At 41.6% G+C, this 18497-nt stretch overlaps 1 protein-coding gene across 1 annotated transcript in view; it reads left to right on the forward strand.

The window, feature by feature from the left end:
• Window positions 1-18497, forward strand: part of LOC311057329 (teneurin-2-like) — a gene marked incomplete at its 5' end in the record, with an annotated part of 126484 nt that overhangs the window by 18671 nt on the left and 89316 nt on the right. Inside the window, one exon of the mRNA XM_084074284.1 lies at window positions 15340-15592. Coding sequence (XP_083930410.1) covers window positions 15340-15592 — 253 coding nt within the window. The remainder of the gene's footprint in view (window positions 1-15339; window positions 15593-18497) is intronic.

Genomic DNA, 18497 nt, shown 5'->3' on the forward strand with positions numbered 1-18497 from the left:
TAAACGGCACCCAGTCCCCCCCCCCTCCCAGTGACTTGTGGTGTTCCCCAAGGAAGTATACTAGGACCCTTACTGTTCCTGATATATGTGAATGACATGTCGTCAGCCTGCGACTGCAACCTGTTCCTGTTCGCAGATGACTCGGCCCTGCTAGTCTCGGACAGGGACAGGCTGCAGGTTGAGAAAACTCTCAGCTCTGAACTCAACAAGATCTGCATCTGGCTCTCCGACAACAAGCTCTCATTACACCTGGGCAAAACGGAATGCATCCTCTTTGGGTCCACTCCTAACCTCAGAAAGGCAGAGAGCTTCACGATCAAAGCGGGTGATGATATCATCAAAAGAAAAAACGAAATTACCTACCTGGGCTCTATCTTGGAGGCTGACCTCTCTGGTGACAAAAATGCTGAAAAAACGATCAAAACGGTCCACAAAAAAACACGCTATTTGCGGAGTATTGATCGTAAAGTCAGTAAGAAGACTCTGAAGACTCTTGCAGTGGCCCTCATACAAGGTCATTACGATTATGCATGTACTTCGTGGTATCACAACACCTCCAAGGCCTTAAAAACAAGGCTCCAAACATCCCAAAACAAACTTGTAAGGCTACTTCTTGGCCTCAATTACAAAACCCATCTAACCCCTGATCATTTTGATAGGATTGGATGGCTTAGGGTTGCGGACAGAGTACAGCAACTTGCTATGGGCCTAGTCTTCAAGATATACCACAACATTGGGATCCCCCTGTATTTGTCAAAGTACTTCCAAAATGTTAATGATGTCCATGATCACAATACCAGAGGCAGCTCCACAAACCTTGTCCAACCCTTTTTTGGCTCAACAAAGGGAAGTAACTCGTTCTCATGCTATTCATCAAAAATGTGGAACGCCCTACCAAAAGGAGTAAAGGAGTGTAAAACCCTACTCTCTTTCAAAACAGCCCTAAAGATACACCTTCAGGAGGCTGCAATTGGAAAATGGCCCCTGTCTAAGTCTTAACCTAACCTACCCCCTACCCCCCCCCCTCTCTCCTTCTCCTTTTGTACATATTTCTCACTCTTCATACCAGTAACCTGTAAACTGATTGTATGACATTCTATAGTAGTTGTGTATATCTGTCTGTCTCTTATATGTCATCATGATTTGTGTGCATGGGGAACTCATTTGAAACAAGCTCAGTGCTTTTATGAGTCTTCCAGTTTAGTAGACCTTGTATTGTGAATTTGTACTTCCATGTACTGTTGTTCTCATGTCTTACTAAATAAAGTACATCAATCAATCAATCATCACTGTGATTGGTTGAGTCATGCACAACCCACACTAGAAAATATGTCATGATCCGGAAATGAAATGATTTAATCTGTAAACCCCAGTGCAATAGGGAAAACACAGGATTCATGATTTACAGAAGTTATTTTAGGAGTGAAATGGCAAAATACACCAATGCTGAATCTGTGCCCCCTCCACTGTAGTATGCGGGCCCAGAACAATGCCCAGTTGGTTGAACCAAGTCCATATCCATCTGTCAGAGCCACTGCAGTTGTTAAAGTTTGTTTGTTTGTTTGTTTGTTTGTTTATTTATATTCCTATTTGATTTTCACTACTTTCTACTGGCTGTTTACAGTAAAACAACATTAACCTTGGCATCCCTACTTTCTCAAAAATAGCCCAGGCCTAATATGCCGGTGCCATGTGGCAAAAATAAAAAATAAATTGAACCACTTTAAACATAACGTACCTATTTTGGGCATGTCATAACGGAAGAAACTTTCCCGAAATTTCAAAAATACCAAAAATAGCAGATCTACAAGCTCACAACACGTCGCAACATGTCTCAAGCTTGTAGATTGTGCTGTGCAACACCGCTGCACTATGAAGTCTAAGTCAGTCTTAAGTAGTGAATTGTGTGGTGCATGTCTATCATCATTTAGCGTCGCCGACATTCATCACAGATTAACTGTAGATGTTTCTGAATAGATTTAAACATGGTGCGTGGGCAAGATTCTTGAAAAGCAAGAGTGCTTGCTTGCCAATATATATATATATATTAAAAAAATATATATATATATAGAGAGAGAGAGAGAGAGAGAGAGAGAGAGAGAGAGAGAGAATGGAATGCATATGGAATGCATTCAACAACAAACCTTTTCTTTCTGTGTTTCAGTTTCTATTTCTGCTCCCTGTCATTCGTCCTCTCTCCTCCATTCTCCCATCCCTCCTATACATTATTCTCCCATTATTCTCCTCTCCTATACGTATATACGTATGTGTACTCCTCTCTCTCTCTCTCTCTCTCTCTCCCTCTCCCTCTCTCCCTTGCTCTCGCTGCCTCCCTTGTGTGTGTGTGTGTGTGTGTGTGTCTCTCTCTCTCTCTCTCTCTCTCTCTCTCTCTCTCTCTCTCTCTCTCTCTCCCCCTCTCTCTCCCTCTCTCTCTCTCCCTTGCTCTCGCTGCCTCCCTTGTGTGTGTGTCTCTCTCTCTCTCTCTCTCTCTCTCTCTCTCTCTCTCTCTCTCTCTCTCTCTCTCTCTCTCTCTCTCTCTCTCTCTCTCTCTCTCTCCACATAGTCTCTCTATCATCCTAAACTGGCCTAAATGTTTTTACTGTGTTATTGTTTGGCTGCCTCCCCGGCATTACTATACGCCCATCTATTCTAATAGCTGTCAAGAGGGTGGTTAGGGGTTGAGTGAGTGAGTGAGTGAGTGTGAGTGTGTGTGTGTGTGTGTGTGTGTGTGTGTGTGTGTGTGTGTGTGTGTGTGTGTGTGTGTGTGTGTGTGTGTGTGTGTGCGTGTGCGTGTGCGTACGAGTGTGTGTGTGTTAGTGTGTGTGTGTGTGTGTGTGTGCGTGTGCGTGTGTGTGTGTCCACGATAGCCTGTGTTACAGAGCAGCAGGGTGCTGCAGTTTACTCTTGGGGCTGTGTTCTGTTACCCTCCATCTCATATGTCTCCTTTCTTTCTGTCTCTCTCTTTCAGGTTTTGTGTTTTCTCTCCTCCGCTCCCAATGTCTTACCCCATGTCTATCTCTCTCTCTCTCTCTCTCTCTCTCTCTCTCCATCCATGCTTAGTAATTGTTTTCTTCTTTCTCGCGTCCTCTCTTTATCCCTCTATCCATCTCTTCGCCTGTTAGCTATGTGTTTTGGCAGCCAACTGCCAGCTTGTCTGTTAGTTGATAGAATATATTAGCTATTAAAATACTGTTTCATTGCGTGTGTGTGTGTGTGTGTGTGTGTGTGTGTGTGTGTGTGTGTGTGTGTGTGTGTGTGCGTGTGCGTGTGCGTGTGCGTGTGTGTGTTTGCCTGTCTTATTTCCGACGCTATGCTCCTCCCTTGTTCCAAATCCTGATAATCTCCCCTAGTATATGACAATTCTCATTGACTAAATGTCAAAAATCTAAATTAAAACCACCATCATCATCGATTTGTGTCTGTATGTGTTTACGCTAAGCTTTTCATTGCTGGCGTTAACACTATGTTGTTGTTTTAGACTTAATGGTCCATTCACAGCATGTTCCTCTGAGGTTTGTTATATTCTGTAATACACAGTCTTACAGTATACTGTAGTAAAGGTCCCTGTTGTGTTTTAGGTTGCTCTAGTCAGAATGTATGTTGTCGTTATTGTTCTGCAGTGATAAGGCGTTGTCATGTTCCTGTTATGATCCACCGGTGTTGACATGTCCACTCATTGGGCTTGTTTTTCCTGTAAAGTTGCTGGTAAATATTGGTAGGCCTTGTTGCGGTTGCGTTTTTTTCCCCGGGCTTTATTCTAGTGTAGTGGTTTATTTGGGCTTCCTTCCTAATGCTGTTTAAAACATTGATTCTCAAACATTTTCATGTCATGTGGCAGACCCCATCCGAAAATATTTTGTGACAGGGATCCCTAAACAAGATTTGTGTGTTTCAAAAATATTCAAAAGATTTCACATTTTCAAATAGTCAATGTATGTAGGGTTCAAGTGGTGAAAATGGTTCATTCTTTTGGGCATTTTTTTTGTGGCAAGACTGTGTACCACTTAGACCTATTTCATACTTCATCGTAGGATGGTGCCACACAAAGAAAATAGCCCATATCTACCAGCCCACAACACAAATTTCTCCTACAGTATAATGATGATATGCCCAAAATAGGGACGCCAAAGTTATATTAAACTATATACTTTGCTGAGGTCCCCCAGGGGTCTGTACGCGGGGGACCCTCCTTTTTCCCTCTGCACCAAATTTATCTTTGCCAGAAATAGGCGAGGCGAGCTTGTAAATCTGCTATGTTTGCTGAACGTTTGCCTATTATGACTCCAAGAATAGGGTTAGGCGAGGGTTCGCGTGATTAAGAATTGAATTTAGGTTGTGTTGTGTAATGTTTTTGTTGTAACAAGGCACAGCGATGGGTCTGGTCTGTATTCGAGAGCGCTGATGCGTGTCCTTGGGGAGGTCACTGACTGTAGCAGCCAGATTCAGGGGGGTCATTATTGGCACTGAGAGAGAGCGCTTTGTGACTGCTAAATTAAAACAATGGCATGCACTAATTGTCCTTCTGCTTGATTTGTTAAGCTGCTTCAAGATTACTGGTGAGAACGTTTTGCACACACACACACACACACACGCACACGCACACGCACACACGCACACGCACACGCACACGCACACGCACACGCACACACACACACACACACACATTTTTTTGATACCATAATATTTCTGCCAAACATCTAAATAACGATACAGTAGCCTCTAATAATATGACAATTTGCTCACACTTGTTATTTTATATTGTAAGAGTAGCAACAGTGAAAACTAAGCATTCTTCAAAAAGCAGCTGACAAGTCAATGTCACTGTGATTTTGAATTCCAAGTCAAATGCTTATTGTCTTTTCACATGACACGCTCTTTTGAAGTCCACCAACACACATCAATCACTTACTTTCATCTGACTTGAAGAACGTGCTAAGCTTTGCTTATAAAAGCACTGATGGTAGGCTACAATAAACAAATGTCAGTATAGTGCTGTCTCGAATCTGACCTAATAAGCTGCTTGTTGCATTAACCCTTTAAGACCGGGAACGCATCTGTGTCATTTTAAGATTTCTTTGGCTATATAAAAATAGCAGATATACAAGCTCATAGCGCGGCACCGAGTGCCGCGCTATGAGCTTGTAGATCTGCTATGTTTTTGGAAAAATCGTGAAAATGTGTGCAAATCTTTATTTCGAATACATGCTTTTTTTAAACGAAAGTTTTTAACTCAAATCTTTGCTTCTGGGGATTTTACAAAACTTTTTTTCATTTCAAGGACCCCCAAAATAATATGTATTTGTCCGCGGACCCCCTCCTATCTAAAAATATTTGGTTCCAGGGACCCCCAGAAGCAAAGGTTTGAGTTAAAAATGTATATACACATTTTGCACACATTTTCACGCTATGAGCTTGTATATCTGCTATTTTTGAATAGCCAAAGACATCTTGAAATGACACACATGCGTTCCCTTCCCGGCCTTAAAGGGTTAAAGTGTAGTTCACACATTGTATAGTAAAACATTTTCTATGAGGTGAGAGGTGTTTCCGCGACACACAGGTAAAGAATCGTTGAAAGAGCTGAGCTTGAAACAAACTATTGAACAAATCGGACGATTTGAGCTTTTTATTTTTGATCACAGGGTGCAAAGCACAGAAAAAAACGAGAATGTTTCGATGAGGTTCGAAACGTTATTGTTTTTTTTTGGGGGGGTGGGGCTGTTCTGTGCTTTGCACCCAGTGATCAAAATGAAAAAAGGCTCAAATCGTCCGAGTTGCTCCAGCTCCTTCTTTATTCAGTCATATGTGTCCGCTCCTGAGACGCACCGGATCAGCCTGATTTCGGCTTGAGGCGGGGTGGAATATCCCTTTAATCCAAACTATTGAACACCCGGAGTGTGAAGCAATGTTTTGTGACTGGCTGGCTTTAGCTGTACATACAGGGCAAGAGGGGGGAGTGTCGATATTGTTCACTTTTGCAATGTTAATATCTTGCATGTTCATATGCGATATAATAATGATGGTTCAGCCCTAGTGGATGCTCTCCTGTAAGGGTATAGGGCATGGGATGGGTGGTGTCACGTACACAACTACATTATGCCGTCGTGGTATATTTCTCTGACGTTAAGTCTCGGCGCTGACCTATTCAGTCCTGGCAGTCTGAATTGGTCTCGGAGAAACCCTGTAACCTTATTAAAAATGGCTATAGGCTATAGAATAAGATATAATGACTCATTCACAAAAGATTGCATTTTTCTCTGTACCAACAATGGTGCCGAGAGAGACAGAGATACGTTTTGCGTTGCCTTTAACCACTTTGACCCGAGACCTGCAATAATTAATGAATTCATTAATTTGAATAATTATTCAGCTTTTTCAAGCCAAACACTATTTCCTATTTTCGGCTGAATAATTTCAGTGGCCGAATGTTTGGTGCATCCCTTATTGCTTCAGATGTACTGTAACAAAATATTACTGTAAAAAATATTTTTGTACAATAATGTTTTAGAGAGACAAAAAAAATGGCATCCCTAAAATATCTAACATTTTTGAAAGTATGAGTGGGAGCTGGAAGTGGGAGCTGGAAATGCTTTGGATTTAAATCCAGGTTTTTGGGGTTCATGCTTTGCGCCTTAATCCACTGAATAATTATTCAACCATGTATGTTGAGTTGTCCAAGGACAGAGGCAGCATTGATTTAATCCTATTCGATGGCCACTCTGCTACACATAGAATCTGAGTATTAGTGTAACTCTGAGATTGTACAAATGGTACCAAATGGATTTGGTAGTTAGAAATAAATGAACACTGGGGATTTTATTGCGTCTGTTTCAAAGTCAGTGGATTTGTTTCAACATTCTAGGAAATCATTAAAAAAAAGATTATTCTCGCAAATGATAATCTTACTGCTAAACGACAGAAATATGAATTAAGATTATTGTTGTTATTTTGTACAGACCATTTATCTTTGAGCTGCACGGTGTCAGTGGAAAATAATTGGAAATATCTGTTCGATGTTGCAAATCATAATGATGTTGATGGGTTTTGAAGATCTCTCTCTCTCTCTCTCTTAAAAAAACAAAAAAACTCATATCATATTGTGTTCAGCCAATGGAATGCACTGCCTGGGTGGCTGAATAAATCAATCATCTTTTAAATCATCTTTTTCACTAAATAAAAATAATAAAACGTTTCAAATATAATTGCACAGCAATATTTGGATTGTTAGTTTAACTCTAAAGTGTAAGATTGGACCCATAGGGTTAGACTTAAATTTACATTCTGGATTTTGCCGTTTTATGTTTGTTTGTTTCGTCATTGTCGTAGGTGCCAATTTTCTTCTCCCATAGCCCTCCACACAACGTGACTGTTTATTTTATTAGATTTAGTTGATTATGTGTTTTTCATCTGTAAAGCACATCATAACTCAAAATAAGCGAAAGGTAATCATTTTAATGTCTCTGTTAGTGCTGTGTTTGACCTTCCAACTGCTTCCCCTTTAGTAATGGAATATGTTAGCCTTTAACAATTTGTTTCAGTGTGTATGTGTGTGTGTGTGTGTGTGTGTGTGTGTGTGTGTGTGTGTGTGTGTGTGTGTGTGTGTGTGTGTGTGTGTGTGCGCGTGCACACGCACTTGTGTTCCCACTCCTGCTCCCCTCTATTGTCATTTATCATGTCACACTTTTCATTTTAATAATTCTCAAAGATAGTTGATAATAATATAATAATAAGGGTAATAATAATAATGATAATAATAATAATAATAGTAGTAATAACAACAATAATCGTAATAATAGTAAGTTAAATCGTAAATGCAGTATTATGCTATGCATTGTGTAACGAGTGTAAAAAGGACACTGCCAGGTGGCTCAGCTCATAAGAGCATATAGCACATAAATAAAGCTATAGCTTCCTGCAGATGGCCCGGGTTCCCACGTCCAGTCCCACCCGAGTCTCTTTAATGCATCTCACCCCCCCCTCTCTCCAACCATACCTGTATTCTCAGTTCACTGTCTGCATTACAAAAAATCAGAAATGCTGAAAAAAAAGAAAGAAATTATAATATTCACCCATTCTTGAGAATTGGGACAAATCATGTCCTACCAAAACATTTAACATAACATTTAAAACTCCATCAGTCCTCCAAAATCCAAACTAAAATTAAAAAACTATTAGCATTAATGGAACCTAAGAAACTTTGAAAAATAAACTGTCAACTCACTAAGGCAGTGCTGTGGAATGAAAAAAACATAGCATTTTGTCAACTCCGTCAGACTCCGTCAGATGTCAACTCCGTCAGATATGCCATTCTATGCAGATGACACAAAAACTGTGGGAGGTTGGCCCATTACATGGTTTAATAGTCAACACTTTGATCTTTTAAAATATATTTTACCGGCATATTTGAAGAATATATAAAAAATAAATAAATAAATAAAGGTTTTGTCCCGATTCTCAAGAATGGGTATATATATATATATATATATATATATATATATATATATATATATATATATATATATATATATATATATATATATATACAGTATATATATATATATATATATATATATATATATATATATATATATATATATATATATATATATATATATATATATATATATATATATATATACAGTATATATATATATATATATATATATATATATATATATATATATATACATATATATATATATATATACATACATATATATATATACATATATATACACACACACACACACACACACACACACACACACACACACACACACACACACACACACACACAATTTATTACAACATAATAAAGAAGAAAGAAATGTGTTTCGGCAGCAGAGTTGTTTTCTTCAGGGTTGCAAGGGTCACAACATTTGTTGCGTTTGTGGAGACATGGGGACACTCAGGTTGACCTACTGTTAAAAAGACACAGTTATATTATAAATGATCCGTTAGAGTTTAGCTAGCCAGCCTGAACAGATCATGGGAAGTGTTAGCTCAGCTGCATTTCATACTTTTTTACAACAATACCACATATTGAAAATCAATTGAAGGTGTGTGATAAAAGTGAGAAGGTATCTTTCTCTCTTTCTCAGTACAGCATGTACATCTTGCAATGTACATCATGCAGCAGCATGTCCTGAAGAAAAGAAAAGAAGAACATAAAGAAGTCCGTCGCGCGACGGTGCCGCGCGCCCGTGAACGGCCGAGAATAGCTGACCTACAAGCTCACAACAGGTCGCGGCTGCAACGCGTTGTGAGGTTTTAGGTCGGCTATTGTGACCGCACGACACCATCACGCGACGACGTAGGGTATGAATCGGGTTTAAGGAAGCCAGCGCTGCAAAGACATGTCTCTGGTGAACACTGCTTTGCCATTGTGGTGTTGTCGGACGGGCCTAGCTAGCCTGCTGTTAGCACAATGTAAACACCGATTTACACAGCTGGGTTTTCTAATGCTTACAACAGCCAGGGGGTTGCGTGTGTGTGTGTGTGTGTGTGTGTGTGTGTGTGTGTGTGTGTGTGTGTGTGTGTGTGTGTGTGTGTGTGTGTGTGTGTGTGTGTGTGTGTGTGTGTGTGTGTGTGTGTGTGTGTGTGTGTGCGCGCGCGCCCATGTGTGCGTGTATATAGTGTAAGTGCACAGAGAAGCTAGCCTGCTGTTAGTCTAATCTCTTGAATTACGCTGTTGACTTCCCAAACACTCAGTTAGGGGTTGTGTGTGTGTGTGTGTGTGTGTGTGTGTGTGTGTGTGTGTGTGTGTGTGTGTGTGTGTGTGTGTGTGTGTGTGTGTGTGTGTGTGTGTGTGTGTGTGTGTGTGTGTGTGTGTGTGTGTGTGCGCGTGTGTGCGTGTGTGTGCGCGTGAGTGAGTGCGCGCACAGCCGCACACACAAACGTTCGTATGTGTGTGTGTATCTGCCTTTGTCTTCTTAGTACACCGTGCGCGCACGTGTGTGTGTGTGTGTGTGTGTGTGTGTGTGTGTGTGTCTGTGTGTCTGTGTACTTGGTTTGGTCATTGTGTGTATGAATGTGACAGAGAATGTGTGCTGGTGAATCTGTGTTTGGGTCCCTTTTGAAATGTTGGCGTCCCTTTGCATCACATTAAGGAGGCAACTATTGAATCACAGCAGGGCACCACTTTTTGTGTGTGTGTGTGTGTGTGTGTGTGTGTGTGTGTGTGTGTGTGTGTGTGTGTGTGTGTGTGTGTGTGTGTGTGTGTGTGTGTGTGTGTGTGTGGGTGTGTGGGTCTGTGTGTTAAAACCTTTTAACTTGCCATCTGCATGCGTTTGTGTGTGTTTTTGTCCACCTTTGACTGTGAATCGTTTTTAGTTTCTCAATGGTTGTCACATGGATTTGATGCCTTGGAAATGGACCCTTATGCACTTGCGCTCTCACACACACACACACACACACACACACACACACACACACACACACACACACACACACACACACACACACACACACACACACACACGCACACGCAAAAACACAGAGAAGATCTAAGCGTCTTTAGATGAAGTCCAGGGTTTTCACTGCAGATTACAGACATATAAACACTGACGGATAGCAAGAGAGGAGAGGAGAGGAGAGGAGAGGAGAGGAGAGGAGAGGAGAGGAGAGGAGAGGAGAGGAGAGGAGAGGAGAGGATGTATCACATCTTGTCTTGAGCAAATGTATTGGCACCAGACATGTTTTATTGTGGAAAAATAGATAGACAGACCTTTATTGTTGTCATAGCAGTACTGCAGTTAGAAACACAGGACAGGTACAGAAAAAAAATGATTCAACTAGGAATTAGAAACATTGTAAAAAGTGTAATAAAAAGAGATTAGGGATAGGAAGAAATAAGTTTACCCAATACAAAGGTGAGACCTCCATTGGAGGTCTAGAATGTTACATTGTGGTTATATTTTGCCGGAGCCAGAAAGAGCTGAACTCCGCCTCCTGGGTCCTTCTGTCTTTGACAGTAGGCCGCAGTTTTAAGCCTGATTGGCGCTCGGTTGGCGCAGTGGAAAAATGTACTTGCCCACCACCGCGCAGTCTAGGCCAGTGGTTCTCAAACAAGGACCCCCAAATTGATATGTATTTGGCCACGGACCCCCACCTGAAAATATGTTGTGCCAGGGACCCCCAGAAGCAAAGATTTGTGTTAAAAAATGTTTGCCTTTAAAAGAAAAGATTTAAAGATTTGCCTGGTACCCCCTCAAGGACCCCTGGGGGTCCCCGGACCCCACTTTGAGAACCAATGGTTTAGGGGTTCCAATCCGTCGCGGTGCATCCGGCTTGCCAAGCGTCTCTATGAACACAATTGTTCATAGTTAGTGGGAGATCTTTGTCACTACACGTACTCCTATGGTTTGGGGCCAGTGGTGCTGCGCCTGTCAGCAGGGAACGTTGAACGAGTATAGGACGGAGGCGCTACCACCTCCCGTCCCGGTGGGGACTCCTCACCGGCAGGTGAGCCAGTAGGGTACAACAGCAGTAGCAAGCAGAGTGGGAGAAATGAATTGGCATTAAAATTGGGAGAAAAAAGGGGTAGAAATAATTGGCTACTCTACATTTTTAGGGACGATAATAATTGATAATTATTCCGTTAATAACCAGTGCGCTGAACAGCCAGAATGTCTGAATATTGGAACCGTCTGGAACCGCCCGCATGAAACTAAAACCTGAAACTGATCCAACCCTAGTTAAAGGAGGAGTTCACCCAAAAAAATGACTTATTTTCTATCAATTACACACCCCATGAAGCCTTGATTTCATGGATTTATTTTTGTTTTTGTGGCATTCCTAAGACAATAATTTGATGACCGTGTGTATTTCCGGAAGGAGACACAAATAATCTACTTTGTGTCTCCTACCGGATACATTAGCCGGTAGGAGACGGCAATCAAATTATTAGCTTGGGAATGCGACAAAAACAAAAAAGAATCCATGGATTCAATGCTTCATATTGTGTGCAATTGATAGAAAATAAGTCATTTTTGGGGTGAACTCCTCCTTTTAATGTATTTTTTTTCCCACTATGCAATAACACAGTTGAATTATAAATACCAGTAGTCAACAGTGGTCCTTTCCCCCCTTATTAAATAAAAGATTATATTCTATTACATTATTTCTTCATAAACAGGTATTGAAAAGGGGGCGGAGGTCTCTTATTTGGGTTAATACGGTACTACACGCCTCTCTCCTTCCAGGAATGTGTCTCATCTCGCCCCATCCCTCCATTTTCTCATTCTTCCTTTTTATCTGTCCAGCTGTCCCTTGAGATGTTCAGAGAGAGAGAGAGAGAGAGAGAGAGAGAGAGAGAGAGAGAGAGAGAGAATGTCTCACTCTCCTTCTTTCTCTCTCTTTCACACACACACACACACACACACACACACACACACACACACACACATACCCGCGTGCGAGGGCAGTCGGGCACACACACACACACACACGCACGCACGCGCACACGCACACGCACGCGCACGCACGTACGCACGCACGCACGCACACACACACACACACACACACACACACACACACACACACACACACACACACACACTGTCACTCATTCACTCAGTGCTTGTGTCATGTCTTTTTTGAAAATCTAGGTCACTGAGCAAATGTGAGATAAGAGTGGGTGGATGAGGTGGAGGATGAAATAACACAACTACTGTTAGTAACCTATATCACCCTGCAGACTGAGTATAGTCAAATGTTTCATATACTGTGGAGTGGACACATTCTGCACATTTTATATACTGATTAACCCTTTAAGACCGGGAACGCATCTGTGCCATTTTAAGATTTCTTTGGCTCTATAAAAATAGCAGATATACAAGCTCATAGCGCGGCCCAGAGTGCCGCGCTATGAGCTTGTAGAACTTCTATTTATTTTTTTTATCGTGAAAATGTGTGCACATCTTTAGTTTGAATATATATATACTTTTTTAAAGAGAACGTTTTTAACTAAAATGTTTAGTTTTTTTTTTTCGTAAAGTTTTTTATTTTTATTTTATTTTTTACTTATGTTGCTATATTTTCAATGGTTTTCAAACTTTTTTCATGTCAAGGACCCCCTAAATAATATGTATTTGTCCGCGGACCCCCTCCCATCTAAAAATATTTTGTTCCATGGACCCCCAGAAGCAAAGATTTTAGTTAAAAATGATTTGCATAAATGTTCACGATTTTTCTAAAAAATAGCCAAAGAAATCTTAAAATGACACACGTGCGTTCCCTTCCCGGCCTTAAAGGGTTAAAACATTATTGTCTGTATACTGTGAATAGTTGTCAGTAAATCTGTCTGAAATTTGCTCAACTGTAAGATACTGTAGGTGCTACTGTATATAGCACCAAAAGAGCTGATTATGACCCAAAGAACCACTTTCTGCTGCCACTCAGCACCACTTTGGTTTAGTGTGATACCATCTCAGCTGTGGCTCGAGCTGAGTGGGCTAAGTGAAAGTGTCAGTCTTCTGTACAATAGGTGTCGTGTTGGTGAATGGATGGAATGGATGGCTGTGATAAGTATTGATCATTGCTCAGAGCAATCGGAGTGGAGATTACAGTTCCTGTACGCAGGGAAGAAGGGAGATGATGACGCACACTGTCTTCACTTAAAACGAAAAAGTTTTGAATGCAAATGCAACGTATCGGTCACACTGACCGTCATCCGGTATCTGAGGTATTCATCGGGTATCTCGGATAGTATCCGAGATATCTGATGAAGGTCAGTGCGACCGGAATTATCTCCCTTTTTCCCTGTCTCGTGCATTGACTGCCTGCTCCTACACACCTTCCCTTGAAATAGTTGTGCAAAAGGACCTTTTTAACTAAGTTCCTATAAGCAGTAAGCACACATGCTTAGCTATATTAGCCCTATCCCTTTGGGCATGCTATCACAGGCGAACATCTTCAAACATTTTCAAGAATTCTTTCAAGTAAAACTAAAACCACAGATCTACAAGCAACACGTCACAATGACACGTTGTGAGCTTGTACTGTATCGGCTACGTGCGTTATTCGTGGTATACTACAAAGTAGGTTTAATGGACTCTGTGTGCATACTCTAATTTTTCCTTTGATGATGTCATCGGAACAAAATTCAAAGTACGAGCTCTCTCTTCCTGGATCCCTGTCTGCGCCTCATGGGAGATTGTGACCAAAGTGTTCAGCAGCTACATTTATTTTTTATAGGCTATGTTTGGTATTCAACCACGATGAATAATGGGGGTCTGTAGGGGGGCTCATGTAGGAGGTTCATCTATATGTTTATAACCTAGGAACAGCATCTTCAGCTACCAAAGGACAAACTGTACTTTTTTCTTAATACTGCTGCTATTCTTTGAATATTATTTATTTCCCTCTATTATTTCCTGTTGTATTATTATTATTATTGTTTTTTTTTTTATTATTATTATCATTGTTATTGTTATTATTATTATAGCTGCTACAATATCTAAGGAATAGAAGATATAATAATAAATACATCTTGACCTTGACCTTGACCTCATGGAAATGTAAAAAGAAAATATATATAAATCCCTGTAGTGATTATTTTTAGAAACCTGACTTGCTTGGATGCGTGAGCTTCACAAGGAATACATTATTTCAAATGAAAAGTAGACAGCACAATATTTTAAACGTCAGTCAGAGTGGTCCAACGCATTCAATGATCAATATTGGAATTTCAGCTATTTTGGACCTATATAATGTGTAATACATACCTGTATTTCAACCCAGACCTGTCAGGTGTTTTAAGTGTCCAGCTAAAAACAAGGTTAGTCTAGTCTAGGCTCATTGCGTCAGTATTCAAATGAGTCGGCACGGCTGTCAAAACAAATGTATATCTCCCCCCAAAGAGTCAATGGTACATTTATATAGGGCCTTTATACGAAGTGCTTTACAATGTGCTTTACATTCACCCATTCACGCACACATTCACACACCGACGGCGGAGGAAACCATGCGAGGCACTGACCTGCTCATATGGAGCGGTTAGGGGTTCAGTGTCTGCGTCAAGGAGACTTCGACACTAATCCAAGGGGAGCCAGTGATTGAACCGCGAACTTTCTGTTTCCCAAGCGGCCCAATTAGTTCTGTACATGTAAAATTCCGTAACCTCTTGAACCCTATAGCATCATTATTCTAGGGGGAGAACATTCTCCGAAAATAGCTGACACGAGGGAATTTGTAGATAAGCTATTTTCGGCAATGAGATCTGGTGTAGAGGGAAAAATAGAGCAGACCAAATACAGTACCGATCGCGGTACTTATACTAAGTATAAGTGGTTTAAGTGGCAAATTGATCATTTCACAACCTCTCCTGTTCTCTCTCAGGTTCTCATACCCTCGGCCAATCGTCTATGCGGCCTCCGGTTCCGCCCCCGCACACGTCGGGCAGTACGCCCAATCGGAGCGCATTGCATCACCAGTCGTCAGCCACTACCCTGAACAGACCCACGCTGGCTAACCGTCGAAACACCGCCCACAACCCTGCTGGACACGCCCAGGGGGAGGGGCCCACCACGCCAGAATCAGTGCAACTGCAGGACAGCTGGGCCCTCAACAGTAGTGTACCGCTAGAAACCAGGTGAGTTAGAACGACTAAACATCATCATTCTCTTTGGGAGAAAGGCTTTTTTGTGTCTGAAATTCATGAGTACATTTCGTAACCAAGTGAATAGAGCACGCACACATCCAAAGAAACAGAGAGACAAATATGAACCCATTAAAATGCATCTGTGTCATTCAAAAATAGCAGATATACAAGCTCATACCTTGTAGATCTGCTATTTTTGAAAAATCGTGAAAATGTGTGCAAATCTTTGAATATACATCTTTTACTTCTAAATTGTATCCCACGATTTTGTAACCCTATTTTTCACCCAGTGCCAATGCCTAAGCTTGTAATCCTGGGCGCTACTCTCCCTGTGCCAGCCTGGGGAGAGCCCCGAACTGAGCTCATGCTTCCTTCAATGCATGAGGAGTGAGCAGGCCGGTTCTTATCACCTGACAGGGAGGGAGTTTCCCCGGTAGGACGTAGCGGGTGGAAGGAACACGTTATTCCAACCATACATTTTTAAAGCGAACATTTTTAACTAAAATCTTTGCTTCTGGGGGTACCTTGAAGAACATATTTTGACATGGGGGCCAAATACATATCATTTTGGGGGTCCTTGACATGAAAAAGTTTGAGAACCACTGATATAGCAACACACGTTTTTCAGAAAACTGTTCCAAAGGTATTTTCTATTACAAGTAAGACGCGCGAACGCTGGAAGCGAACGCAGCTCGAAAATATTGTGTATTTACGGACTGTGTGTGTGTGTGTGTGTGTGTGTGTGTGTGTGTGTGTGTGTGTGTGTGTGTTTTGACTGCACTCTGGCGCACTCTGTTGGTTGCACACAGGCAGTGCAGGCAGTGCACACATACTGCACACACACACACAGACAGAGACACAAGCCGAGCAGAGTTTCATAGTATGCTCCACTTGGGCGGAGGCGCCGCGCCTCCTTCCGCGTTCGCAACCAGCAAGGTGACGTTGCGAGCCTGGAAACTGAGGGAAACGTCACCTTGGTGAAATGAAAAATACCTTTGGAGTTGGATCCAGTGTGCGGACTCTGTTCTCTTTCAACTACAATTTCGTCCCATATAAAATGTTGTACTGCACGTCGGTACTGTCAATCATTTTGTCAGTGCCAGTGCCTTGTTCCTCCATGGTGGAAATCACATTGTGGCTTAATTTATGAAATGTCATAAAGCAGTTTTTTCAAACCTCATTAACAGTCATTTTGTGAAGGATTTAAAAAAGAGACAAAAAAAGAAAAGAAAAAATAAATCGTGATGGATTATAGAGGTTAGTAATACCAGTCTTTGATCATTCAGGATCTTAATTCCTTTTGCCGTCTCTGTAGTTCACTCTAATTGGCTGTTCTGCTCCTCAGAAAATTATGTGATTGGCTGCTCTGCTCTTTAACAACTGCCTTAATCCTTAGAAGTCCGTTAGAAAACAGGGTCAGTTAAATATAACTGGTCTTATGTTAACTTTTTTTTAAGTTCTATTATGTGTGTACTTTATTCTGCTCTGTTCTATTCTGTTCAGACACGCCTTGCTGGGTCAGCTGGCATATGAATGTGTGGAAAGGGAAAGAGAAAAGAGAGGGTGGAAACGTAAGAGATAGATAGAGAGAGGCAAAGAAAGGAGGAGATAGGGAGAGGGAGAGATAGATGGAAAAAAGTGGGGAGTAGAACTCCATCAAAGGGTAAGATCAAAGCAGGGTTTGATGTCCTGACGTGTGTGTGTGTGTGTGTGTGTGTGTGTGTGTGTGTGTGTGTGTGTGTGTGTGTGTGTGTGTGTGTGTGTGTGTGTGTGTGGTATAACAGGATTGTAATGCCTAGAGGTCTCATGCTGTCATGCCTGATGGTCAGTTTTAGGTCAGGTCACCACACCGCGCCTTCAACAATGTGTTTGCTCTGGTATCTGGGGGATTAGAACTGACAAACTCACATTTCCAGTTGCTGCCAAGTTTTCCACATATGGGCCATTTGAGATAAACATTATCTATGGCATTTATTTTTAAGTGAGTAGATCGTTTCTCTCTGAGGTCTGTCTCCCGGATACATTGGAGATCAGATGAAGAGAGATTTCTCTCTCGCTCCGTCTCTCTCTCTCTCTCTCTCTCTCACACACACCCACCCACCCACCCACCCACCCACCCACACACACACACACACACACACACACACACACACACACACACACACACACACACACACACACACACACACACACACACACACACACACACACACACACACACACACACACACACACACACACTATGGGGGTGAAACACATAAAAATTCATACGCGGCAGTACATCAAACACCTATCTAGCACCTGACAAAACGCCTCCTTTGCAGAGCAATAGATTCTAGAAAGTCAACCACTGTTTCAGAGCCACTGGCAGTACTAGATTGCTAAATAGCTTCTTACCTCTGACATTCAGGCATAGAAACAAACAGGCCAGGGGGCGAAATATATAAAACTAGGAAAAGTGCTCCTCGGAGCAGGTAGGTCAGGTAGGTTATTGTGGGCCCGCAGTGTTCGGAATTCGCCAATCAGGATGGAATATGATTGCAGCAATTGTCCTAAACGGGCCACTCCTGCAAACTTTAGATGTCAATCTTAGCCAATCAGGATGGAATATGAAAAATCTGACAGATTCGTCTTGATCACATGACTATAGAGATCATGTGTACCGATTTGCGTAAGATTTGGATAAAATCTGTAATATAAAAAAATATGTTTTACCTAAGTCGGCCTCCTGGTGGCGCTATAAAAGGCAGATGTGAAAAATGCTGGGCAAAGGTTTTTTCCTTGGCCGCTAGGGAGCGCGAATACAACGTTTTACACTGATCAGTGCAGTTGTAGGTAAAAACACAAATCGGCCTGTTATAGCGCCACCATGAGGCTGATTTAAAAAAATTCAAGT

Source organism: Gymnoscopelus microlampas, assembly GCF_963454915.1.
Source record: "Gymnoscopelus microlampas genome assembly, chromosome: 12".
Taxonomy (NCBI): domain Eukaryota; kingdom Metazoa; phylum Chordata; class Actinopteri; order Myctophiformes; family Myctophidae; genus Gymnoscopelus; species Gymnoscopelus microlampas.